This window comes from Agelaius phoeniceus, chromosome Z, assembly GCF_051311805.1.
Source record: "Agelaius phoeniceus isolate bAgePho1 chromosome Z, bAgePho1.hap1, whole genome shotgun sequence".
Lineage (NCBI taxonomy): Eukaryota > Metazoa > Chordata > Aves > Passeriformes > Icteridae > Agelaius > Agelaius phoeniceus.
The window spans coordinates 21,949,449-21,975,260 of NC_135303.1; the positions used below are offsets into that span (position 1 = coordinate 21,949,449).

Sequence of the window (25,812 nt, forward strand, 5' to 3'; positions counted from 1 at the left end):
TTTCATGTAAGTTTTAATATTTTTTGCAAAACAACTTTCAAAGTGAATTGCTCTTGTTTGTCCTCACTCTATGATGTGCTAAACTATTTAACTGTTTTGCTTCTTTTTCAGTCAATTTATAAAATTATTATAAAAATTGACATAGAAATTACTCTTCTTGCCTCTTCTTTCCTCCTTATTTAAGGCAATTCTGCTTAACCTTAGTTTAAAATTTCTGTGTGCATTATCAGCTAATGAATATTCAATGCTTTCTGTGTTTCAATGCTAGACTCTTTTTTTTGCTGATGGAGAAAGGAATAAATCTGTTGTTGTTGTGATTTGCGATGATGATATTCCTGAAGGTGTTGAGAAGTTCCAGTTAATTCTAACAAATCCCTCATTTGGCCTGGAATTAGGGGAGAACACAACAGGTAAAACTTAGTTTTGATGTTCTCATTCTTCAGAATTGTATCTCAGTCACTTTAATTTCATTCTTCTGAATAATCATGTTTTAGAAAGTTTTAGGAGTACCAGTGTACTCCTATGGTAAATTATTAATCTCATTTGGAAATTCTTAAACATCACTGTGAAAATTGTAAAACTAACAAAATAATATGTAAAATAAGGAATCAGAAAATGCAAAAACTCGATGTTTTAATAAGAGAGCCTAGATTTTTCGTTTCTAGAAATCTTCCTAGATAAAGCAAAATACTTACATATTCTGCTAAGTAGTATCAGGGACATAAAAGCAATATAATTATATTAAAGAAAGAGTAGATTTGTGTATATATTTATTTATTTGTGTACAATTATATTTTATTATTTTAATTAAAACATATTTCTATTATTTATTTTTCAACAGCCACAATTACTATATTTGCCAATGATGATGGACATGGAATTTTGTCATTCAATAACAGTGATCACTTCTTCCTAAGAGAGCAAACAGCTCTCCATCTGATGGAAAGTGTTGCAGTATTAAATATTATTAGAGAACCTCCTCAGGGAATATTTGGAACAGTGTCTGTTCAGTATCTTGTAAGTGAAATTAATTCTTCAGAGCCATCAGTGGATTTGGCCCCTTCTCAAGGATACATTGTGCTAGAAGAGGGAGTCAGATTTAAGGTAATATGGTAGTTATAACACAAAAAGTGAAGAAGGCTTTTTAAAAAATTATTTGAAACATTTCAGCAATGTTTGTGGTTTTTCATGTATTAATTTTTTTCTTATGTTTTCCTTAATTTTCTGAATAAACTGAGCTAGTGGGAGTGCAGAAAAATTAAATATGCTTTTCTCTAGATATTTCTCTCTCTGTAATAGTTCAGATAAACTGAAAACAATATAATGGGTATATAGTATGATGTGTATATAGGACCATTTATTCATATGTGTTTAACATGTAACTGAAAGATAAACTTTGACATGCAGTCATAATTTTGTACTGTAAATAATCACAGTGGAATTAAAAATGCTATTCCTTTATGTGGCCTGAACTGAAAAGAGTATGCTGCAGCAGAGGCAAAAGGTGAACAGCTTTCAGAGTTTTAGAAATTTAAAATTACTTATTTTTCTGGCAGTATTAATCCCACTTCTTCTAAACTGTCCCCACAAGAATTTCAGCTAGAAAATGCGCTATCTTCAGTGTGTCAATAACAGGTTAGTACATTATATTTAGGGGAGTAGGATCTGAAACAAATCTTTCTGAAAACACTGGTTTTCAGTTTCTGAACCTAAAATGCATTTGACAACTCAGTGATGGCCAGTTTAGCAGATCTGTGAGAAGTAGGGGGGTTAAGATTTCTCAATAGAGTCTTTAAATATGGTTTATTGAAGAAGTAAATAGAGATCTAAAATGTTGTAAGCTCTATTTTAATTCCAGACCTGTTATTACTAAATAATTTTTTTAAGGCAAAGCTACATGTACTACTGTAACTTTCACCTCTTTGGGTAATTGGGAAGATGACAGTGAAAACATCTATTTCTTTCTAGAGAGTTCTCTGCTGATTTGAGACCCCCTTGAGACAATCCTATTCTTATCCACCATGGTGCAGTAGAGGGAACAAAACACCAAGAAGAGAGTATTTAAAATATTTCTCTGTTGCCTTTTTTTCCTTCTTTATCCCCAGGTAGTTACCAGAAATGTAACTACCCTGTTGCCCATGAGATAGTTCAGTTGACAACTGAAGTAAAGTAAACCTACCTTGATTGAGCTGTGATCAGGTAGCTGTACGGGGACTATGTTATCAAGGAATGTGTAGAATAAGTACAAAACAAAAGTAAGAAAAAAGGATCAAAACCTGTTACACTTCAGAGTATCTTATTATAAGAGTAAAGAGGAGAAGGGGAAAAGTAAAAAGAACGTGGATATGCTCGTGCTAATGTTGCACTAATGGAAGTCAGCAGGGGGATTACTTTTGAACCCCAGCCTGAACTATCCAGGCCTTATTCCTGCCTTCTCCAGTTCACGAACTGCTGTGGTACTGCCCTGCACTCCAGAGCTGTACAGAGAAAGAACAAAAACAGTAGCATGGCTTGAATAACATTGTCATTATTAGCTGTCAAGTCTCAGCAGCTTTCTATGCTTGTTTCTTGTCAGACACTGCATATTTCTGCAATCCTGGATGAAGAACCAGAATTGGATGAGCACTTTATTGTCACCTTGTTCAATCCAACTGGAGGAGCCAGACTAGGCACCAGAGTGCAAACTATGATTACAATATTACAGAACCAGGCTCCACTGGGGCTTTTCAGCATCTACCCAGTTACAAATAGGTACTGAACCCTGATTCAATTAAAAGGAAGTTTTTTTTCATATTCATAGTTTCCCTTTAATAAAAAAATTAGGAATCCAGTTTTAAACTTTCTGATTTTAAAAATGGCACGATTTGTCAGATATCATTACTGCTATACAGAAGAGCAGAAAAGCACTTAAAATGGACTATTCACCATTAGAAATGTTGATTTTTCTGTGCATTTTTCCTTGAAAGAGTACTTCATTATTCCCCAAATATTTCACTAGCAGTAATCAATATTAGAAATTCCAAACTATAAACCAGTGTCCCAGGAATCAGAAATTTTCTGATTTACCTATAAATTTACCTATTTATTTAAGGCTGTGTAAGATACACTCTCACTCAGGGCTGTTTTTTCAGAACCAAATAAGCCAATCTTACTTGGACAAGCTCAAGAAGTGGCCCTTGGGAATCTCATGAGGTTTAACAAGATCAAGTGCAAAGTGCTGCACCTGGGTCAGAGCAACCCCCAGTATGGGCTGGGGGATGAACAGATCGAGAGCTGCCCTGCTCCGAAGGACATGGTGAGGGGCTGGACATGAGCCAGCCATGGGCACTTGCAGCCCAGAAAGCCAAATGCATCCTGGGCTGCATCCAAATCCCTGTGGGCAGTTTTGGAGGGAGGAGATTCTGCCCCTCTGCCCCACTCTGGTGAGACCCCACCTGCAGAGCTGCCTCCAGCTCTGGGGTCCTCAGCACAGGAAGGACATGGAGCTGTTGGAGCAAGACCAGAGAAGGCCACTCAGTTCATCAGAGGGATGGAGCACCTCTGCTCTGAGGAATGCTGAGAGAATTGGGATAGTTCAGCCATGAGAAGAGGCAGCTTTGTGCTGACCCAATTGGAGCCTTCTAGTGCCTAAAGGAAGCCTATTTGAAAGCTGGAGAGGGACTTTTGGCAAGGGCATGTAGTGACAAGAGGGAATGGCTTAAAACTGAGAGACAGTAGGTTTAGATTAAATATCAGGAAGAAATTCTTTACTGTGAGGGTGGTGAGGCACTGGCAAGAGAAGCTGTGGATGCCATATCCCTGTAGGTGTTCAAGGTCAGGTTCAATGGAGCTCTGAGCAATCTGGTCTAGGGGAGGATGTCCCTGCTTATGGCAGGAGGGCTGGAACAAGATGATCTTTAAGGTTCATTTCAACCCAAACCATTCTATGATTATATTAGTCAATGATACGGAATGATGTTTTCAGAAATCATTCAGCTTCACCCATACAGTTGTGTGTTAGATTTCAGGCTGGTTTAAGATTTTTTTGAATTTCCCATGATTTTGTCAAAGTCTTGTGTGAAGAAACATTGGGCAACCTTAATTAGTATTAGTCCACCACAGAGCAAACCCAGTATTTTCTTTTTATTGCATATTCTGTGCTGAAAATGTACAGTAAGAATCCTATTTTTGTACTATAAAAATAATGCATCTTAAAATTTATTTCACAATTCTCAAATTTAGGACAAGTATCTTCACAGTTGAAGAAGCAAACACTACGGTTTATTTGAAAGTTTCACGGAGTAATGGGCTCAACGTATCTGTGAGTGTTGAGTGGGAGACATTGTCGGATACTGCATTTGGCATCAGTACGTTCACTTTATCAAGAGCATCTGTTGCTGTTTTCAGAGTAAAGATAGCTACAGAGTAACCAAACATACAGGAGATATAACTTTGGAATGAAAATTCACTTATAATATTCCTATGATATCAAAATTCATTAGATAAAAAATTTTGGCTGCTTAAGAGTCAGTTTGTCATCAGCCATTGCTGCCATAGTTTCAACAATCTGTGTTGCTCTTCCTGTTGCTTATATATTTTCACAAGACCTTTGATTTATACATCTATTCTTTACTACTTGTAATTCTGGATTTTTCTAAATAGTATAAAATACACTATTTTCTCTAAGTGTTGAATGACTAGGCCATTTAAGAATATTATTGCCATGACTACTACTTGTGATGAGAGAGAAAATGAGGATAAACACATTTTTAGTTTCTTTGTCACTTTTTTATTTCTTCTTATCTAGTTAATTTTCTCACTACCTAAATTCCAAACTGAGTCACTCTGAATCACACTCAATTTGCCTATGCATCCTCCATATGTAATAGTAATATATGAGAAATTAATTTATTATTTAACTCAGTACAACCTCAGCGCTATATCATGTCCATGCATTTACATGCACTTATACCAACTATTTAGAAACAATATAGATTAGGCATCTAGAGCATAGTGCTAAAAAGTCAAGATTGTGGGTTTGACCATTGTATGTACCACTCACTTAAGAGCTGGAGTTGATAGCCCTTGTTGGTCCATTTAAACTCAGAATCTTCTGTGATTTCTGATACTAGATTTGGTTTTCACAAATAAATAATGAAAATGGTGTTGTAAAAGACCGAAAAGATAAATACTTTTTTCTTATACTGTATTGCAGGGGATAGTATCAGTGTTCTGTCTGTCGTGCAAAGCTTTGTGGAAGAGTCAGCAGCTAGCTGGTGTTTCTTTGAATTGGAAAAAAACCTGTATGGTGTCCTGTTGCGTTCACCTCCATCTGTGTTTTCTACTCTCTACCAGTGGAAAGGAGTTTTTGTTGCCATCGAGGTAAATGCTTGCTTACAGACACCACCATTAACCATGCTGCTTAATAAAACCTTGACATTTCAGTTCTGCATTTTCATTCTTCTCTCAGAATTTCAGTATGTGGAATCCTAAAAGCTGTGTGTCTTTCCAAATCCATGCCTCTCCCTACCTTGTGATTACTCATGGAGGAAGCAGTCAGAGAGCTTCCAACAGCAGTGTATATGTATTCATGCCTGGACGCAAACTATTGAAGGTAAATCTGTGTTACTTAGAAATTCATTAAATAATGGGGTTAGAAAGGACTTTGTGAAGCCCTTCTGTTCCACCATGTTTTGGGAAAAAGAACTCTGTTCTCAGATAGTTTGGCAACTGAACACTCTGCATGAGTCAGTGATGTAAGTTATTGTCTTGGTTTAGGCCAGGGAAGGGTTAATTTTGCAGTAGCCAGAAGGGGGTATGGCTGGAGTCCAGAGGTTATTCTATACCACCTCATGTCATTTTCTGTTGACAGGGGAAAAGGACCCTCCTGGGGGTTGGGGTATTTGGGTGCAGTTCACATATTGATGGGTTTTGCATAGTGAGCATTTTCACATGTGAATTTTGCCTCTCTTGTACCCTCTGCTATTATTATTGTTGTTTTTACTGTTAATTTTCTTATCACGTTGCTGTTTGCAGTAAATTGTCCTTATCTCAACCCATGATCTTCACCTTTTGTGCTTCCAATTCTCCTCTCCATCCCACTGCAGGGGGGAAAGGAAGAGGCAGCAGGGTTTGGAGTGTTTCAGTGGGAATACTAAACTGAGAAATACCATTCCTAAACCATGACAGTTATTAAAGCTTGTTGTCTAATGTTTTTTATAGTCATATTTTGAGGGAGAGATAAAATGACCTTGGAAGTGAACAAAGAAATTGTGGAGTAATGAAGTCATAGAGCATTTTCTGAAAAATGTATGATAACCAATATTAATTTTGTAAAATGATCCCATATATATTTTTAAAACTATAAAATTACATCTATGAAAATTTTAATATATTATTTTATACATGTTTTGTATGTTTACAGTTTTTAAATCTGTGTGTGCATATGTATGAACTTGAACTGACTTCAAAATACCATTTTTGCCATATTTTCCTTGTAGCTACAGACCCTCTCTATTTTGGATACCACACTTGTCAAACATTTTGCTGTGGATGAAGAAGACTATTTGGTTTTTGTGAGTGATACCACCAGTTTCAGTTCCATCCAGGTTAGAGCACACTTGTCTTCATGGCTTTGATGTAGGTAGTTTGATTAGTTTTCAGTTTGAAATATGAAGGAAATATAGATAAAACAGTAAGTATGTATTCCTGAAAAATTAGTTACATTTCTATTATAGATTTATAAGACATGAAATTCTAGACTTGTTTAAAGGTAACAACACTCCTTAAATTAACATGTAATTTAGACTTGTTTTGATTATATTGCTACTGTCATTTCTGTTTTGAAGTCTATTACATTAAATACCTATAGGGATAGAAATAGCATCTGACCATAAACCTGTTCATCTGAAGAACAGATGCACAGGCACTTTCAGTAAGGTAGTTACTTACAGTTGCTTATCAGTGTGCTTCCACCATAATGTAGGATCCACTATAGAAATGAGGAAATCAGTTAATTATAAGTCTTTCCAATTTCTCATCAAAACACTTAATTTCTTTTTTCTTAGTGCTTTTTATAAATATATAATAAGATACATATTCTATTTTTGCAGGTTTTCCAGTGGAATAAAGATATATTTGTGCTGCATCATCAACTACCACTTTACAAAGCTCTGAGCATTGCCTTGTTTCCCCGAGGAGGCATTATGTACTTACTAGTTTCTTTGTCAAATACCAGCCAGAATGTACTCTTGTACCAATGGCTGAATAATGAGTTTAGGAATCTTCATCAGTTACCAGCAAAAGAAATAAAACACATGGAGGCCTGGACTTCTGGATCTGATATATATTTAATTGTTGCAAAAGGTATTTATCAGAAAACAAACACTGAGTTTCCTAAGTATGTGCTGGCTTGTTTGATAGCAAAGGTATTTGGAATAAAAGGGGTTTAGATAGAGATTAAAATATTACTGCTGGATGACAATTTGCTGAAAAGGATCTTACCAAAGTAATCTGTGATTTGTACCTCAGAAAATGAAAGCATTGTATATGTTCTCAAATATTTATGAAGCTAATGAAATATTTTCCCAATAACAATAGGGAATAATAACTCTATTCATCTAGCTGCTCATTGCACCCTTTCTAAGCTTTCCCGAGTTTTGCTATATGCAAAGAGCATTGTTCAGCAAAGTACATTTTTATTACAAGTATGACACTTTAGACATTGTTTTATGTCTGCATCACTGTGACTCTTTGAATGTGTGTGTTGCAGTCCATAGGTTTCTTTGCCGTTGACTGTTGTCTGCTGGGTTTTTTATTGTTCTTTTATGTGAATGTGTGCAGAAAAACCCTTAAATTATGTCATGGAATAAATCATCTAATGGGAAATCATGCTCTGGAGTTATGCAAGTAAAAAGGAAGATACAATCACTGGTCTCACTTTGTAATTAAAGTTGCCAACCTCTGCCTTTGAATGGCCACCAGTGTGTGATTAGAGGCAGCAATATAACGTATGTATAATGTATGTTTTGTAATTTTTCCCCTTTGTAGAAACTGGAAATTCTGAAATTTTCATCTGGGAGACAGGGCAGTCTACCTTCAGACACTTTCAGTCTCTTCCAGTCTCTGCTGTAAGAAACATCCATGTTTTCATACCTCCTTCAGGTTTAGGTGAGATTTTGTTTATAGTACTGGAATTGAAGAAATATATGCATTCAATTTTCATATTATTTATCAGATTTTAAGAGATACTTTTAACAATTGAGCTGCCAAGGGCATTTCTGATATTACAAGAAATTTTAAATATATCACTGAATATGTCTTTTTTTCTCTTCCTTGCTCAATGTAGTTCACATCCTCCTCTCTGGTAAGGACACAACAGCACTGTACTCCTGGAACTCGGAAGAGAACCAGTTCTCTCTGATGCTGGAAGCCCCATATGCAGATCATATAATTTTCACTACTACAAAGTCTCTGAACTCCAGCAAGAGTTTGATTGCTCTTTCCGTTGAATCCAGCTCCCAGATTTATGAGCTGACAACTATCTCCAACCAGTCAGATTTTATACCTAGGTAGGTTTTTTGGTTTGTATCCCAGCTCTTGCATTCCTTTTTGGTGGTCTTTTTGTTACAGTGAAGACCATAATAGGCTCCTCTGTGTGATGTGTTTATTAACACTAAAGAGAATTTTTCACAGGTAGACTTAAGTTAACCTGAAGTCAAACTTCTCTCAATTTGCTTTAAAATATGTAATAAAAGGACTTGTAGTTAAACTGGATATTGAAGCTTTTATTTAGGATAAATTAAATTACATTACATTAATAAGAAATATCAGTTACTCAGTTACTATATGTTCTATTGTAATTAAGAATAAAAACAAGCCCAACACTAATTCCACAACCTCATTGACTTACTCAGGAAAATAAACAACAATTTCAGCATCAAAAATGCTCTTTAAATTTTCAGTAGTGCTTTCAAAGTTTGTTAATCATATCCTTAGTTTATATTTACTTGATGTGTTTGTTTGTATGCTAGTTCAGGTGAATTGATATTTGAGCCTGGGGACATGGAAGCTGTGATAGCAGTCAATATCCTGGATGACATCATCCCAGAGGAGGAAGAATGTTTTCAAGTGCGCCTGAAAAACCCTAAAGGAGGTGCAGAGATTGGTGTCCACAGTTTTGTTAACATAATTATTCCTGCCAATGACAATGCCTATGGAGTCATTGCATTTGCCCAGGTAAAACTTTTAAGGTAAATCATTAAAATATGTATATATAATTTCTGAATAACAGAACACAAACATACTTAAATTGCATGTGACAGGATTCTTTTTCTAAAGTCCGGTAGCAACCTGAGACAGAAGGGTTTTGACTTCCATTTAGCATTGTTACTTGGTTATATAGATGACAGGTAATAGAAACTCAGTTCCAGTCTGTCCCTGTTGTGGGCTTTTTATAATCCCCTTACATTTAGAATAACCCATTATTTTATCAGTTTTACTTTGCAGCAACCTAAAAAATTATCAGATGGCATATATGATATCATCATAGTCTATATTGATTGGTTAATCAAGGGAATTAAGTAAAGATTCTTTTCCTCTAAAATAGTTATGCCACAGGATGAGTCCATCTGCCTGAACAAAATAAAAACTTTGGAGAAAATATCAGACTAAAAGTATTATTTGGAGTTGTTGATTCTTAAGTTATCAAATATTGTAGAAGTTATGTAAACAGATATATGTACTAAATGCATAATGAAGATATACAACACAGAAGAATCATCACTGAAATGAAACATTGTGTGAGGAGAGTGAATATTTGTAAAGTAACAACAGTAAAAGTATGTCTGTCTTGAAAGTCTACATGTTTATCTGCTTCACATGATTTGGATGTAAAATACTGTACCAAAAAAAACGGTGACAAAAACCATTGAATTTTTGCCTCAGGATGAAGAGGTCTGACATTACAAATTCTTGTGTTTATGAAGTTTGGACCTGTTGAGTATTAAGTTATGAAAGTTTAATCAATAGACTTGCATTTAGCTGCTTAATAGTAGAATAATTTATTGAAGCCCAATGTCTCTGTCCTTTGAATATCCTGTTCTCTAAAGAAACTTCTCTTTTTAAGAAAATAATGCTATGATTCTGCTGCTGTATGTTTTCCAGAGTTCTTTATTTAAGCAAATTGAAGAAATGGAACAGGACAGCTTGATCACCCTGAATATTGAACGTTTAATAGGAACATATGGACGAGTTACAGTAGAATGGATCACTAATGGGAGCATAAGTGATGTATTTCCAGCTTCAGGAATGGTATTTAATAATATCACTATTATTGGGGAGGCACTGACTGTATTGTCTCAGACAATAGAAAAAGATGTATTGAGTGAGAAGGACAGTACACGTTAGATTGCCCCACTTTTCTGTTAATCCCTGCTTCCTGGTCCTTTCCTGTGATTCAAATGTTTTTTGCTTCTGGCTGGCACATAATACCTGTAAGCGGTGATACTGTAAGCGGCATCACCCTTACACTTCTAGAACCTGATATTGCAAAGCTGTCCAGGCACAGGAGATGTGTATCTGTAGTATCCTATTCACATCCTATTCACATCTTCCTTTTTCCCTGTTGTGAGATTCAGTTACTATGTAAAACTGTTTGCATAGGTGGGAATCTGGGAATGTTAGCTCTTCGTCCTGACCTTTTCAATACAATGGAGAACTTAAGTGGCCCAGCAGAATATGACAAGTCCCAGTTTTCTATGTTTTTGAGACTTTTAGATTCCCAGCCATGTTAAAATCCAGTTTTTCCTGTGGCCAAAGCTCTTTATATGCCCTAGGACTGCCAGGAGTCAGTTTCTGTAAATCAATGTCCTCCACCTTCTGGCTGTCTGTAGTAGACACAAAGCCTGAAAAATAGTGAAGAGAAAAATAAATGAACTGGAAATCAAGGGTCCCAAAACAATCATTCTAAAATTGTTAGAGTACCTCCTTGTGCATTCCAGCTACATACCATATGAGTACACTGCATAGCTTTCCATGCAGGAAGAGTCAGAAAGGATGATATTAAGTGGAAATTTCTGTTTGTCCTACATATTATGTGTAGACTAGACTAGATGTGTTTCTACGCACATCTTCTTTGTTGAGAAAGACCTAATCAAGTGGCAGGCCCTTTGAATTTAAAAATAAGAATATGGATAGACAAAGCATGTATCAATCATTTTATCTGGAGAAGAAGAAAAATATAAGTTGAGTAGCCATTTTTTTCACATAGCAATGATTTTAAGAGATATATGTTCATTATTTTGATATGGATATATGTGGTGTGTTGACCTTAGCTGTCTAAAAACCTCCAACTATTTCTCTCTTACTCCCCATCTCAGCAGGATGAGGAGAAAGAGAAAAATCTTGAGATAAAGGCTGTTTAATAAGAAAAGAAAAAGCCATTGTCTACCTGGACTTCTTCAAGGTTTTTGATACATCTTGCTGTGGATTTTTTCTAAATAAAGTAATGTGTTACTGCTGCCCCCAGGGAGTGGTGGTAAATAGCTCCTTTTCAAACTAGCAACTTGTCACAAGTGTGGTCCCTCAGGGATCAATATTGGGCCCAACAGTGTTTAATATCTTCATAAGTGATGTAGGTGATGAGATCAGGTGTACTCTGATGAAGTTTGACGATGTGAGGAAGTGGACTCTTTGGAGAGCCATCTAGCAGGAAGACCTGGGCAGACTGGAAGATTCATCGGGAACAAATGTTGCACTATGGAAAATATAATTCAGGAGTCCAGCACCCACTGGCATCTATCCTGACTGGGGATTAGCTCCAGAAAAAGGGACCTGGGGATTCTCCTGGTCAATAAACTCAATATAAACATTATAAACATGAATATGAACATTGATGCAATCCACCAGAATGTTTCTGAGTAGCATCAACAAGGCCACTCCCAGCAGAGATAAAGCAGTCATTAGCCCACTCTACTGAGCACTTTTTGGGCTACAGCTGTTCAGTTTTGGTCCCCATTATGGAAAATAGATATGGGCAGGCTGGTAGGGGTCCAGAGCTGACGACAAATGTGGTTAGAGGACAGGGAAGCCTGTCATATGAGGAAAGGATGAGAGAGCTGTTCAATTTAGAGAGAAGGTTTTAGGGAGACCTTATGTTCAGACCATGTGTCAGTACTTAAAAAGTGGTGACAAAGTAGAATACTTTCTACAAGGTGTCATGTTGAAAAGACAAGGGGTAATGGATGCAAGTTACTCCTGCGGAGATTCTCACTGGACGTAATTTTTTAACCATGAGAACAATCATCCATTGGAATAACCTTCCCAGGAAAGTTGTGGACTCCCCAAAACAGACACTTTTAAGATTGAGCTGGAGAGGATGCTGGACCGTCTTGGTTAGACTCTGGTACTGCCAAGAAAGATTGGGCCACATAATCCTTGTGGTCCCTTCCAACCTTGTATTCTATGATTCTATAAGATATGTATGTGTGTATGTAGATGCATTTTATAACTGATACAGTTTACAGAATAAAACTCTAGGTTTACTAACACTGACAAGAAATTTGACTTTTTTTCTGCTTTTCCTCTAAAACTTTAGGTTACATTTTCAGAAGGTCAGGCCCTGTCCACAATCACCCTGACAATTCTTGCGGACAGTGTTGCAGAACTTTCAGAGGCAGTGGAAATCATACTCACGCGTGTTACCACTGTGGATGTTCAAGATAGCACAAAAGGAGCTGTCATTGATCCCAAAAGGGCAAGAGCTGTACTTAGCATTTTACCCAGTGACTCTCCACATGGTGTGATTGAATGGCACATGGAGTCTCTCTTTGTTAAAATCACAGAGCCAGAAGGTAAGTCTGTTTCTTAATTCTTAGGAAAAAATGTATGTTTTTTCAAAGTCAGCATTGTTAACGCTATAACACTGGTTACATAAATGTATATATATACATACATATATACATATATGTATATATCATCAGTTTTTTATTAAAGTTTTTATATATCAGCAATATTTTATTATTTATAGCATAAATATCCCTTAAAATATGTAATTAGGCTGTATTTCACATTGCATACATCATATTCTTCAGCCATTCTTGAGAGGTAAGTTGCAAATCACAAATGCATAAAATACTTCTGTTTATATAAAAAGCAGAAGTTGCCCATTTAGTGAGATTGCTATATTTAAAATAATTTGCATAGAAAGACTTTCCTCTTGAAGTGGCTCAAAAAGGGAAGTCTTTTGCTCAGAGGCCTAGGGGAAGGAAGGAAGCAGAGCAGGAGTCAATTGTACTTCATGAAAAAGGTGGTGTTTTTCTGCTTGCAGTTATGTGTTTGATTTGGTTTTCCTTCCAGGCACAAGTTGAAAGAGATCTCCCAGGCACTTGATCAGAGGAGAACTGACAGGCAGGCTTCTTCCCTCTCTCCTGGTTCAGGGAGCTAGCTGGCATTTTTTGGGGCTCTTCCCGCAGTTACCTGATAGGCTATTCATACTTTAACAATCCAGTTAGAATTTTCTAACAATTTAATATTCTGTCCATTTAAAAAAATTAGATATACAAAAATACTTTTTTCATCAGAGTATATTATCACACGTAAAATATTCTAATATGTTTTATTTTCAGGTGAATTGGTGTTGCTCCTTTATTAGCACCTAGAAGTAATGTATAGGGTTCTGTTAATTTCTTACACATTATAAACATTTATACTTTGAAGTTAGGGTTCAGGGAAGGTTCCTAGCTTCCACTGGTTGCACGGTTGTTTTTTTTTTTTTTCCAATCTTTAACTGTTGTACTTTTAATGAATTATTCACAAATTCTGTCTGTGAAATAATACTTGGTTACAATAACTTGTTTGAAGTGCAAGCCTATTTACATTTTATCTATTTCTGCAGTCATAAATGCACCACTTTTCACCAGATCATGTGTTTCATTATTGATTGGATAGAATAAATCTGCTTTCCCAAAAGGATGCTGATTCTGACTGATACAAGTCTATTTAACTTCTTCGATATTTGAGTTAAGGAAATGTGATATTTACAACCAGAATGACTACCCTAAATACCACTTTCTGTGTTAGAATCAATAGTGATGGCATGAAAGGTCAGGCAAATTACTGAGATAGAAGTTTTGAAGGATAACTGAATAAAAGTGTAAGTGTTGAAGTAATAATTTGTGTAATACACATATAAAACTGTAGATATTTAATATCTTATTCTTCTTCTAGATCCAGTTTTTCAATGCACAGTATCTTCAAATATAGGTACTGTTTTGTGTGTTCTCATCACTTGTGTGTGCTCATCTGCTTAAGCCCTAGAATTCTTCAAGGACTTTTGTGTCACGGAGCAGAATTGAAGCGCTTCTAACAAGCAGCTCCGGTAGTTAGCTGACCTGAGAATCAAGCAGGCCAAGGGCTGAAATATGGCTTCCATAGGGCTCATCCTAGTCTCAGTTCTCTTCAACATCTTCATGAACAGCTGTAGCATGAAGGAGGGTGGGTCAGAGACAGAGATGACCACACACCTGAAGTCCTGATGTGGCAACAGAGAGAGTTTATTGTTTGAACCCCTCTGTATAAAGGGGCTTTGAAATGCTCATTGGTCTGATAGCACTAGATAGCTCATTGGTCTGATCTTTTAAAGCTGCTCAGCTCCCAGACAAGTGAGATGTCTGCAGCATAGGATAGAAGGTAATTAATTGAGATTCCTCTCTGTCAACACAGGGCCCAGTTTATGGAACCGACTGGTTTCCTTATTTATATCCAAATTAATTACCCAGTACAAGCCAGCTTGTACTGTGATATACTGTGAGAAATGACTTGGATCCAGGACTCTTGGGAATACTAAGTTTGCTGACAACATTAAATTGGGAGGAGCTCCCTTGAGGGCAGAGAGTCCCTGAGGAGAGACCTCAACAAATTAGAAAGACCTTGACAAAGTACGGCACTGGGCAATCACCAACTGTATGAAGTTTAACAAGGGAAAGTAACAGACTCTGCGCCTGGGATGGGGCAACTCTTGATGGATGGACAGTCTGGGGAATGAGACGGTAGAAAGCAGCACCATGGAAAGGGACCTGGGGTCCTGGTCAGTGGCAAGTTGAACATGAGCCAGCAGTGCCCTGGCAGCCAGGAGGGCCAAGCATGTCCTGGAGGGCATCAGGCCCAGCATTGCCAACAAGGCAAGGGAGGGGATTGTCCTGCTCTGCTCTGCTCTGCCCTGGGGCAGCCTCACCTCGAGTGCTGGGGGCAGTTTATGTCACTTCAGTATAAGAAAGACATTAAGCTTTTAGACAGCTTGCAGAGGAGGGCCATGAGGATGGTGAAGGCCTTGAGGGGAAGTCGTATGAGGAATGGGTGAGGTTATTTGGTCTTCTCAGCCTGGACAGGAGGAGACTGAGGGGAGACCTCATTGCAGTTACAACTTTCTCATGAGGGGAAGAGGAGGGGCAGACACTGATTGCTGCACTCTCTGGTGCCCTGTGACAGGAACTTAAATAAATTACATGAAGCTGAGTTCAGGCAGATTTAGATTGGCTAGCAGGAAAGGTTTTTTACCCAGAGCGTGGCTGAGCACCACCCAGTGTGCTCAGGGAAGTGGTCATCAAGACTAACAGGGTTCAAGAAGAATTTGAAGAATTCTCTCAGGCCCATGGTGTGATTCTGGTGTTGAACTCTGATGATCCTGGTGGGTTCCTGCCAACTCAGCATATTCTATGATTGTAAAACAATCGTATCTTGAATTTTTTCTATCTCCTTACTATAGGGCAGGAGAATTCAACTACTGTTACTCTACAAATTGTTCGAGAACAAGGATTTGTTGGGGACCTTGCAGTCCAGTTGAGCACTGCGCCAAACTTTGAACTCCCACCCTCCAATCGAGCAACAGAAAATGAGGATTATATACTGGAAAAGAAAACAGTAATTATGGCAGAGAATGCAACAGCAGCTTCTGTCATAGTCACTATTTTGCCTGTGAGTAGACTAACAATTTCTTAAGCTATTAATATCTTTTAAGGAAATGGAAATGGTACTGAATTTATACTAGTAGTATGACTTAACATTATGGAAATGGCTGTGCTGGGACTCTTGCAGCCATCTCTTTCAAAAAACCTTGCATACTCATCACTGGGAATGAGCCAAATTCTTTGATTATAATCCAAAAATTTGCTTATAATAATGAAAAAGATTATGTATATTCTTTAACTATACTTAGAATGGAGGTACTGATTTTCAAGTCATGGCTTGGTTTCTGAGATCTAGCTGACTTTCTCATAGGTAGCAGAAACAGATGACAGCCAGCACTGCTTTCCACTGTTCTTGCAGATCTGGAATCTGACTTGTCAGCTTTGATTTCAAAATCTCAGCAAAAGTATCTTTTCATCTTTATGGTATGAAGCCAGAGATTGGTTATATGGTCCCCAATACTGAGAAGTTTTGAACAGGTAGCAACCTACAAGTAGTCAACTGTACTATATTGCAATGTATCATTAAAAAAAAAAGCCATTTAAAACTCTTTTTCAGGATAATATTCCAGAATTACAGGAAGGATTTATAATCAATATTACTGATGTGCAGCTAATCACTTTGTCTGAAGGACAGCCAAGTGTGAAGAGGCTTGGATTAGAAATAGCTGAAATAACAATTGAAGAAAATGATGATGCCAGAGGAATATTTAATTTTAATGTTACAAAGGTAAATAAGTCTGAATGAAAAACATGTAAAGTGGCTTTTGAGCAAGACGGTCTGATTTCTCAGATGATTTATGAAAGTGTTCTGATTAGCTTTATGGTACTAAATTGTTCTGGGTAAAATGGCCAGATACCAGACAAAAAATTCTTTCTTAAGAGGTTCGTCACAAATAATACACAAAATTTATTATGGAGCTGGCATTGCTGAAACCAGTGTCATAAAAAGGAATGTCAGGAGGTCATTTAATCCAGATTTTTGCTCATAGCAAGGTCAATTCTAAGGCCAGACCATTTTACAAGTATTTCTTCACTTATTTTTAACTGCCAGTAAACTTAAAAAAAAAAAAAAGTTTGTTGGGACACGGCAATTTCTTTTTGAATATACAGGGTATCACTGGAGCTGTTTCTGGTTATGAGGTACCACCACCACAAAATGTACTAAAACTCCCAGTTGTTCGACAGGCTGGGAGGTTTGGGTCAGCAACTCTGTATTGGGAAGCCATTCTTTCAACTGCCAGCTTTGAAGACTTCACACCATCATGTGGAAACCTTACATTTGCAGATGGACAGGTATTCACTTGCTGAAAGTTTACCTGACTTTGGGTTACCAGCTTAAGATTTTTTCTATGTTTTATCTCTATCATAATTTTCACTGTAAACGTATTATTTATGGCCTTATGTATGTGAATGATGGTCCCAGCTTCAGTTTTTTGACATGGAAAACCAGAATATTCAAAACCATTGACCATATAGGCTTGTGTGTCTTTGGTACTTTGGCAAGTGAGGACATAACTTCTAATAATAAACCCTGTTACGATGAAAATTTGTAGTGAAATCCACCTTCACTATAAATTCTCAGAATAAACCTATATGTTTTCTTATCTGTGTTCCACACAAAGTGTTAAATTTCATGCTGCACCTTAGAATACTTATTGTACACGAGGGATTTTGATTTTAAGTGAATATAAGTGGTCCTTGGCAAAGGGAAGGATATACATAGTGTGCAGAATTTTGACAGAATATTGACAATATTGTCAACATGCACTTTCTACTGAGTACCAAAGCAGAACATTCTGCTGGTTTTAACAAAAAAGATTTACATTGATGGACTGAAAAACAACTACTGAAATTATATCTTCTTATTATAAATATACAAGCGTAAGAAGAAAAATTAACAGGTCAGCATTGTCTATTACTAGATACAATTTGCCTATTTTAATTTTTTTCCAAACAATTGGCAGAATATTAGAAATGAAGCTTTGTTGCTTTTTTTTTTTAACATTTCTACAGGCTACAGGAGAAATAGAAATTACAATCATAGACGACAATGAAGTTGAATTCCTTGAGATATTCAAAATTGCCCTGGTGAGGGTAACAGGTGGTGCAAGACTTGGGAATGACACCCTGGTAACTGTTGCTATTCCACCAAATGATTCTCCTGTTGGGGTATTCAGGTTTGAAGAAAAGAATGTGAGTTTGATTTAGGCTGCACTCCTTTCTGCTAGACTTGGAGTGGGTTCGTGTCACTAGCATATAGCTGATTTTTGTAAGCCTTTACTGCAGTGGAAGATGTGATTTCATTGAAATGATATTAGTGCTTGTCTTCATTGAGCTTTGTAGGATGGTAGTAACAGTGAAAGTGCTGCTGCATAAATGTAGATTTCTGCATGACTGAATCAATTTAATTCACTATAATAACAATTCAGGACATCCTAGGAAGGATTTTTGATGGTCTGTATAATAATCTGCATTACTGAAAGTAAAATTTGGAAAGAAATTACAAAGCATATCTCATCTTAGTTCTTGCAGTGCTTCTGCTCTCCCTTTTGCTGGTACTGAGCCTGCTGGTGACATTGTCTGTAATTGTTTTGGATCATAGTGCATACAGAAATCACTTGAATGACTAGTCCTTGCTACCAGAATTCAACTCTCCTTACCCCTGTTATGTCCCTATCCATTTTCACTCCTATTATTTAGAATTGTCATTGATAATGTTCTCCACTGTTTATCTTAAACATGTATCCATGTTTTTTGACATAATCAATGCAGCTTTTGACTTTTTTCAATACAGTCTTTCCCATATTCTCCTTCTCTTTCTCCATCAGGTAACTGTGAAGGAACCTGAGACACCTGATGACTCTGCTGCAATTGTTTTGCTCAATGTAAGTCGAAGTCAGGGAGGAAGAGGAGCAGTTACAGTGTTATGGATTCTTGAGGAAGCAGCCAGATATGATCTGACCCCTCTAAATGGTACCCTTCATTTCAGTGAGGTACTGCAATAACTTATTTATAAATACTTCCTTCTACTGGTGTATATTTGTATGGTTGTTGTTACTTGTTGATAGAAGTACAGGGTTACTAAGTATTATACACTAGAAAAATGTCAGTTTGAACTGGTGGGATTAGAAATATTCAGGCTTCTTTCAAGATGCAATGGAAAGCTGACATGCTCTTTTAATGCAGCATAATGTAATCATCAGGAAGGTAGATCTTCAAATCTCCACTGTTTTTACTATTAAGAAAGAGAAGTTGAAACTACCAAATAAAAATAATGATTACAGAAACACTTTTTCCAGTAAAGTATCAAGAATCTTTAAAAGAAAATTTGTATTGAAAGAGTGAGAAAGAAAAATGACTGCTCAAAATCTGCAGATTAAAAAAAACCCCAAAAGCACCTTCATAACTTTCAAACTAGACAGTGTTATTTAATTTGTATTTCATGGCAGGTTGCAGCTCTGAACTCAGAGTTAAATATTGGATACTGTGTTAATATTTAAATATAAATATTACAGTCTACTCAAAATATTTAATGAAGAAAAGTATTTTAGCAGAGCATAATGTATTTTCTCTCAGCATAAGGGTTTTTTTCATTAAATCAATAGGCATGCTGGTTGTTTTACTTTGAGTCAGCTGAAAAATAGATTTTTTTTTTTCTGGTAAAACCATTAGCATTTGGCAAAGTTTCGCTGTCATTTCGCTACTGGTAGGCTTTCACATTTTGTCTTGAACATTCATACATGCTTGAGTATAAGCATAAACTGTATGCATGATATACTAAATTTATATATTTTTGCCACTTCCCACTGACAAAAATGTGGATTAGGCAGAAATTTGACTAATATATCTAATCTTAATAATATGACTAATATATCTAATTTGACTAATATATCTAATCTTAATAAAATAATCCTTAGAATATGTGTTTACTATTGAATAGGTAGTTTCTCTATAGAAAGTTTCCTCTAAGTTAAAAAACACCTTTGTGATTACAATTTCAAAGGAATTTCAATCCTTATTTAGTTGAAAATAGTGAGGGTATTTTTAGAGTGGCCCGCAATGTTTGAGAGACAATTTTTACTGGCTATCAATCTGTGAGAAGAAATTTCAGCCAGATCAGATAATCTCATGTTTTAAAATACTAAAGAATATGTCAAGCATTCTTAACACTTGATATGTTCAGAAAATTTGTTTTAACACTGTATTTTGTTTAATTTCATTTAATATATATCCATGTCTTTCTGGTCTTTACATGATGCAGACTGAGTCCCAGAAACGGATTATTTTACATGCAATACAAGACGGTCTGCTGGAGGGGAATGAAACATTTACCATTCAACTAGTCTCTACTGGTGATGCAGAGATATCTCCTGTAAATGGTAAAGAGTTAATTCAGTATCTTCTGGTTTTAGATATTCTATATGAGAACTATTCTAAGTCTGTTCATATTATTTTAGTCTCCAGTGCTTAAGTATTTTGTGGGCATCTAGTTGGTTGCAATTGTGAATGTCAGTCTTTTTCCCTAATTTCCTTACCTAAAGAAGTCAGATAGTTCCACAGCCCTCTATGAAGCTAATGTTTAACTATTCATGCTACAAAATTTACCAAAGGTAAATTGCTTAGTTTTCACTTACCATGAGACTAATTTTTCTCTTCATAGGTGTTGCAACCATCACTATTATGGGAGATGAAGGAGCTTCTGGGGTGGTTGGGATAGCCCATTCATCCCAGCATGTTTTGATTGGAGAACCTTCAGGAGGTTATAATGGAACTGCACTTATTAGGTGGGTACATATCTCATTTTGTCAAAGAAAGAGCAACAGCCCAGATTCAAAAGCTATGAGACCCCGCATTGGGCAATTTATTGAGTATTGCATTTTATCATAACTTCTATAATCAGTACTATTTTAAAAAGTAGGTGATTGGTTTTAAAGAAGGGTAGAATATACCATGTGTGTATCCTTTCAGTATTAATGGAGAGGTCCAAATATTCCTCTCTGTCTTCAAGTTATTTACAACATCACCAAAGGATGCACCAAAGGAAAGAGGATCTTAATCAAAAGAAAGGGGTAAGAAAATGTGACATTTAAAGGTGCTTTGTGCTTTCTAGAATTTGATTCAGGATTTTTGCCTGAACAGTATTTCAGCAAATTGTTATACTCTAGCATAAACAGTGTGGGAATGGGGGTTTTGGTGGAAACAATATGCAATTGTTTTATTCAATCAACTGAAAACAGAACAAAGAGTTTTAGATTCTTAGAAGAATCTTCTAAGAGCATTGGAATAAAAGATTATGACACTTCCAACAAATATAAAGCAGCAGAACACCTTCTGGTACTGGTCCAAGAAGTCCAAAAGAGAAAATAATGCTTTGTGCAAGAAGTAGTTTAAGATTGTGTTATGTGCAGAATGTGCAGACAAATCTTTACTGTGACTTATCCAAGCATTATGTTATTATAGGGTTTTATACAAGCAGCAGACAGAACATATCACAGAAATTCTCAAAGAAGTATTCTAGTATCCTACATCTGCCTTATAGATCAAATTGCCCCTGGCATTACCCTGACATCCAATTGCCCTTCTCTGGAAAGAGAAGCAGAACAGAATCTCTGGAAAAGCAGAACAGAATGAAGAGAAATCAGTTTTCAGGCCCTATCTTTCAGGGCTACATGTGGAAAGAAACTTGAAAGACCTCTTGGTAAAAATACAGCTGGAGATGCCTCCTGTCATGGTTTGACACTGGCACAATGCCAGTGCCCCCATGAGAATACCCTCTCCCTGGTTTTTGCTGTGAGATGTGACCAGGAATAAGCAAAGCAGGCTCCCACTTAGGAAAAAAAAAATTATTAACTAAACTACAAGGGAAAGGAAAAAAATAAGAAACACACAAGGAAAATGAAAACTTCACAAATATATCTTCTCCTCCTCCCCACCAAATTCCCAATACAATACATCCCCCAAATCATCAACTCTCAGTCCAGCACCACTCTTCAGAATACTCAATCCTCAGTTCATCAGGAGGAGGAGTCCTTCTTGTGCCAATGGTCACCTCTTCTTTCATGTGCAGCGCTCTCACCACTGAACTGCTGCTCACCACTGGCTGCCCGATGCCTCTCAGTGCTCCTCCACCCTTCCATCCTGCAGGGCCCTTCCCCTCCTTTCTGTCCAGGGCCCAGGCCTACCTCACCTGGCCGCATGGCTGCCCCTGCCCCGCCCAGCCCGCAGCCGGGCAGGGGAGCTCTGAACCTTTCCCTGACCAAGAGAGCCTGCCAGGGGAGAGCCCTGCTTTAACCCCGTGTTCTCAGAGGCATATCCAATGTCCCGATGGCCACATTAGGTGCCAGTATTAAAATCTGAGCATCCATTGGCCTAACCACAGCATCCCAGAAAACATATTTCCTGTTAAACCACCACACCTCCAAACGCAGAGAAATAAAAGAGAACTTTAGATATGTTCTGAAAATGCCTGAAAAGGGAATTCTTATGTTCTTAATAGTGATTAATTACATTAAAACTCAAGTTTTCATAGTGCTGATAACATTTCTTCCATGCACAACAGTATGATATACTATCTCTGTATTGGATATTAAATAATAAAGGTAAAAATAAAATCTGTGTTTATGTCCTTACCTGCAGCTTGGTACGTGGCCCGGGGATTTTTGGAGAGATCATAATATATTGGAATATAACACCTCCTCATCACACAGAATTTATTGAGGTATCGGGTACCTTGACCATGCGCGATAGGCAGTCTGCAGCAGTTGTTCTAATACAGGTATATGAGAAATCTGATCCCAGTAGCTATTTCAAGTACATTCTTTTATTTTCTTAGGATCTTGGCAAAAATTATTTATATCTCTCTCTCTCTGGAAATAGTTTAAATCCTTCCAGCTATTGTTGGTTCTTTCCTGTAGGCTGTAGATGACAACCGTCCTGAGGAGAAGCATTACTACCAGTTTCAACTAACCAGAATCAGTGATGGAGGACTCATAAATGAATCTAGCAGCCAAGCAAATATTACCATGGCTGCCAGTGATTATCCATATGGAGAGTTTACGTTCTCCAATGAACTACTGCAAACAACAGAAGATGAAAAATGGGTATTAGATTAAAATTCTTTTTTATATAAAATTACTGATAAATATCAACATTGTTGCTAGAATTATGTTCAACTTTAGAAAGAAAAGAAATCAGTCTCTAAAGTGACTGTGGCTATCTGTTAAATTGCATGTACTCTGTACTTGATAAATCATATTGTTGTTACCGGACAGAACCATTGAAAATATGACTTTAGAACATCTTGCAAACGCATCTGTAACAGAAAACAAAGCCATTTTAAAAAGAAAATATTCTCTTTCCCTCAGGTTAACATCACTATTGTGCGTTCCAAGGGATCCTACGGCAGAGTGCATCTTTGCTTTCAGATAATAAGTGGGACTGCAGAGGAAGGAATGGATTTTACTCCCACAATAAGAGACATGGTGTTTGAACCAGAGGAGGAAAGTAAAACTATTTGGATTGAAATTCATGATGATGACTTTCCTGAAGGTCCTGAAAACTTTTCATTGGTGATTACTGAAGTGGAACTCCAAGGAAGGTAAAGTTAAAATTTCCAGTTCATTTGTTACAAGCAGAAAAACAAACTAGAAAAACAAACTATATTTGGATTCTGATCTAACTGAATAAAATCACTGCTAGACATTTTTTCTGCTTTACTGTAAAATTTTGTAATACAGCTAAAATTGTAATCATAATAGAAAATGGATGTATGGTAAATCCATTTATTTTAACATTAGTGTAAAGGTATTGCTGATTAAGATTTAATAAAACTTAAAATCCATACATTAGATACAAATTGCCAAGTTGCAAGAAATTTCATTAAAAAGATGAAATGAGAAAGAACAAATGAAATATACAGATTTCTAGTAATAATTCTTGCAAACATAATAATATGAAGAAATGTGAAAAAAAATCTTCGGTAGTAACTGTCAGAAAATAAAATTATTTGCAGTAATTAAAAAATCGTCACACACATATCTTTATACTTTCACAAGAAGTTTAAAATGTATTTTTATGGGGTTTTTTTATGTTCTTGCAAGTGGATTTGATTTTACGGTAAGAGAGAATGGTCTACAGGTGGATCAACCTCCAGTAATTGGAAATATCTCCACAGTATGGGTCACTATTGCAAAAAATGACAATGCTGAAGGTATCATAGAATTTGATCCGCAGCATGTCCTTCTACAGGGTAAGTTTACCACAAGTTCTCACTATATTTTGGAAGATAAGACTTTGGCATGAATTTTGAAATTACATAAATTTTTCTCAATTATTTTTATAGTGGAAGAGGACGCTGGAATAATCATGATTCCTGTTTTGAGAAAGCGTGGAACTTATGGCACTGTCACAGCTGATTTTCTTTCTCGAAGTATTTCTGCACTTCATGGTGTAGACTATGTAATTCATAATAATACTGTAATTTTTTATCATGAACAGAACCAGTCTTTTATTTACATCTCTATTATAAATGATGAAGAAAGGTAATTATATTTTCAGATATTTATTCACCAATTTACTTTTGATTAAGTCTTTTTTAGCATGCACTAAAAAATCTACCCATATGTGTTATAGAGCTTGAACTGGAAAACACATTTCTGCAGGCTAAAAAATCACCTAAGGGAGAAAATCATCTAAAGGGGAAAAAGAAGATGTTATATTACAGTGACATAGTTCCTGTTAAATAGTATACAATTATGCATGCAATCAAATATGATTTTTAATTACATTATAGGAAATGTTGGCATCAACAGTACTGCTCTGAAGAATAAAATATTTTTCCATATTTTTGTTTAACTTAATGCTAGTAGAAAATAGAATAATGATAGAATTTCAGAACTGTGATATCTGGAATATTTTTATTTCAGATATCACCGTTCTATGCAACTAGAATGAATCTTCTACACTGCACCCATGGAGATGATTTCTTTATTCCTTTAAACACATTCAGTTGATTGCATGATTGAATTACTAAGTACTGTTTTGATTTTTTTTGTTTTCTCTCAGATATCTCAGAATGTCTTTTCTATTTTTTTTTTCTGTGCAGTGAATTTGCAGAGCAATTTGAAATCCAACTGACAGGAGCTACTGGTGGAGCTGTCCTGGGGCTCCACCTGGTGACCCAGGTCACCATTGCGAAAAGTGACTTTCCCCAGGGCATGGTCCGATTTCTCAACCAAAGCCAAATTGTTCTTCCCAACCCTGATGCAACCACAACGGTGTCCCTGGTGGTGGAAAGGACTGGGCAGTTGGTGGAGGCGCAAGTGGGTCTTGCCTGTAAAAGACTAATAGTTTTCCAGTGACTATGTCAAAAAGCTCCTTCATTGTGCTTTGAGAGCTTTCTTAGTAACTTATTTCTAATAGTATAATTACAGCTTTTTATTAAACATGAATTGCATATAGCTGCAGTATAACAGAAAGTGTTGTTACCCTTTTAAAATCCTCTTTCTTCTCCTCCTTCCCTTCTTTTATTATGGTATAATGTATATTGGTTTGAACTAGCTCCTAATCCCACAAAAATTATAGTTAACTTCATGTACTATTACTAGTTTAATTTAATTCAGGAAATTACTTACTATGAGTTTTGTAGAGTATTTTTTTACTCTATACAGGCCACTTATAAAGTGAAGATATAAATATAAAACAGGGTGGGCCTTTCACAGTCTTGTCAAATAATTGGAAAATTTGCATTATAAACCATGAACTCTTCTTCTCCATATATAATAATTGCCTCAATCTTTGACTTTTTCTAGAAGTCATTGGAGAAAACCAAAAAACACTTAAATTAACAAAATAGTAATTGTAAAGTCCT

At 36.4% G+C, this 25,812-nt stretch overlaps 1 protein-coding gene across 11 annotated transcripts in view; it reads left to right on the forward strand.

The window, feature by feature from the left end:
* The window catches only part of ADGRV1 (adhesion G protein-coupled receptor V1), a 282,393-nt gene that overhangs the window by 82,520 nt on the left and 174,061 nt on the right, over positions 1-25,812 (forward strand). For 10 of the 11 annotated variants that reach the window (XR_013180133.1, XM_077172043.1, XM_077172048.1 and 7 more), the window contains 26 exons: positions 269-410; positions 842-1,104; positions 2,576-2,751; positions 4,222-4,346; positions 5,195-5,361; positions 5,450-5,593; positions 6,480-6,587; positions 7,092-7,344; positions 8,029-8,148; positions 8,327-8,549; positions 9,012-9,216; positions 10,144-10,290; positions 12,575-12,830; positions 15,743-15,951; positions 16,501-16,671; positions 17,055-17,237; positions 17,958-18,137; positions 18,773-18,937; positions 20,206-20,323; positions 20,605-20,728; positions 22,581-22,719; positions 22,859-23,044; positions 23,309-23,541; positions 24,044-24,192; positions 24,286-24,484; positions 25,048-25,264. Coding sequence is in view for 10 of the 11 variants with exons in the window: in XM_077172043.1 (XP_077028158.1) it covers positions 269-410; positions 842-1,104; positions 2,576-2,751; positions 4,222-4,346; positions 5,195-5,361; positions 5,450-5,593; positions 6,480-6,587; positions 7,092-7,344; positions 8,029-8,148; positions 8,327-8,549; positions 9,012-9,216; positions 10,144-10,290; positions 12,575-12,830; positions 15,743-15,951; positions 16,501-16,671; positions 17,055-17,237; positions 17,958-18,137; positions 18,773-18,937; positions 20,206-20,323; positions 20,605-20,728; positions 22,581-22,719; positions 22,859-23,044; positions 23,309-23,541; positions 24,044-24,192; positions 24,286-24,484; positions 25,048-25,264 (4,602 nt within the window). In the remaining variant the exon portion in view is untranslated. The remainder of the gene's footprint in view (positions 1-268; positions 411-841; positions 1,105-2,575; positions 2,752-4,221; positions 4,347-5,194; positions 5,362-5,449; positions 5,594-6,479; positions 6,588-7,091; positions 7,345-8,028; positions 8,149-8,326; positions 8,550-9,011; positions 9,217-10,143; positions 10,291-12,574; positions 12,831-15,742; positions 15,952-16,500; positions 16,672-17,054; positions 17,238-17,957; positions 18,138-18,772; positions 18,938-20,205; positions 20,324-20,604; positions 20,729-22,580; positions 22,720-22,858; positions 23,045-23,308; positions 23,542-24,043; positions 24,193-24,285; positions 24,485-25,047; positions 25,265-25,812) is intronic. The other variant, XM_077172047.1, reaches the window with a different exon arrangement.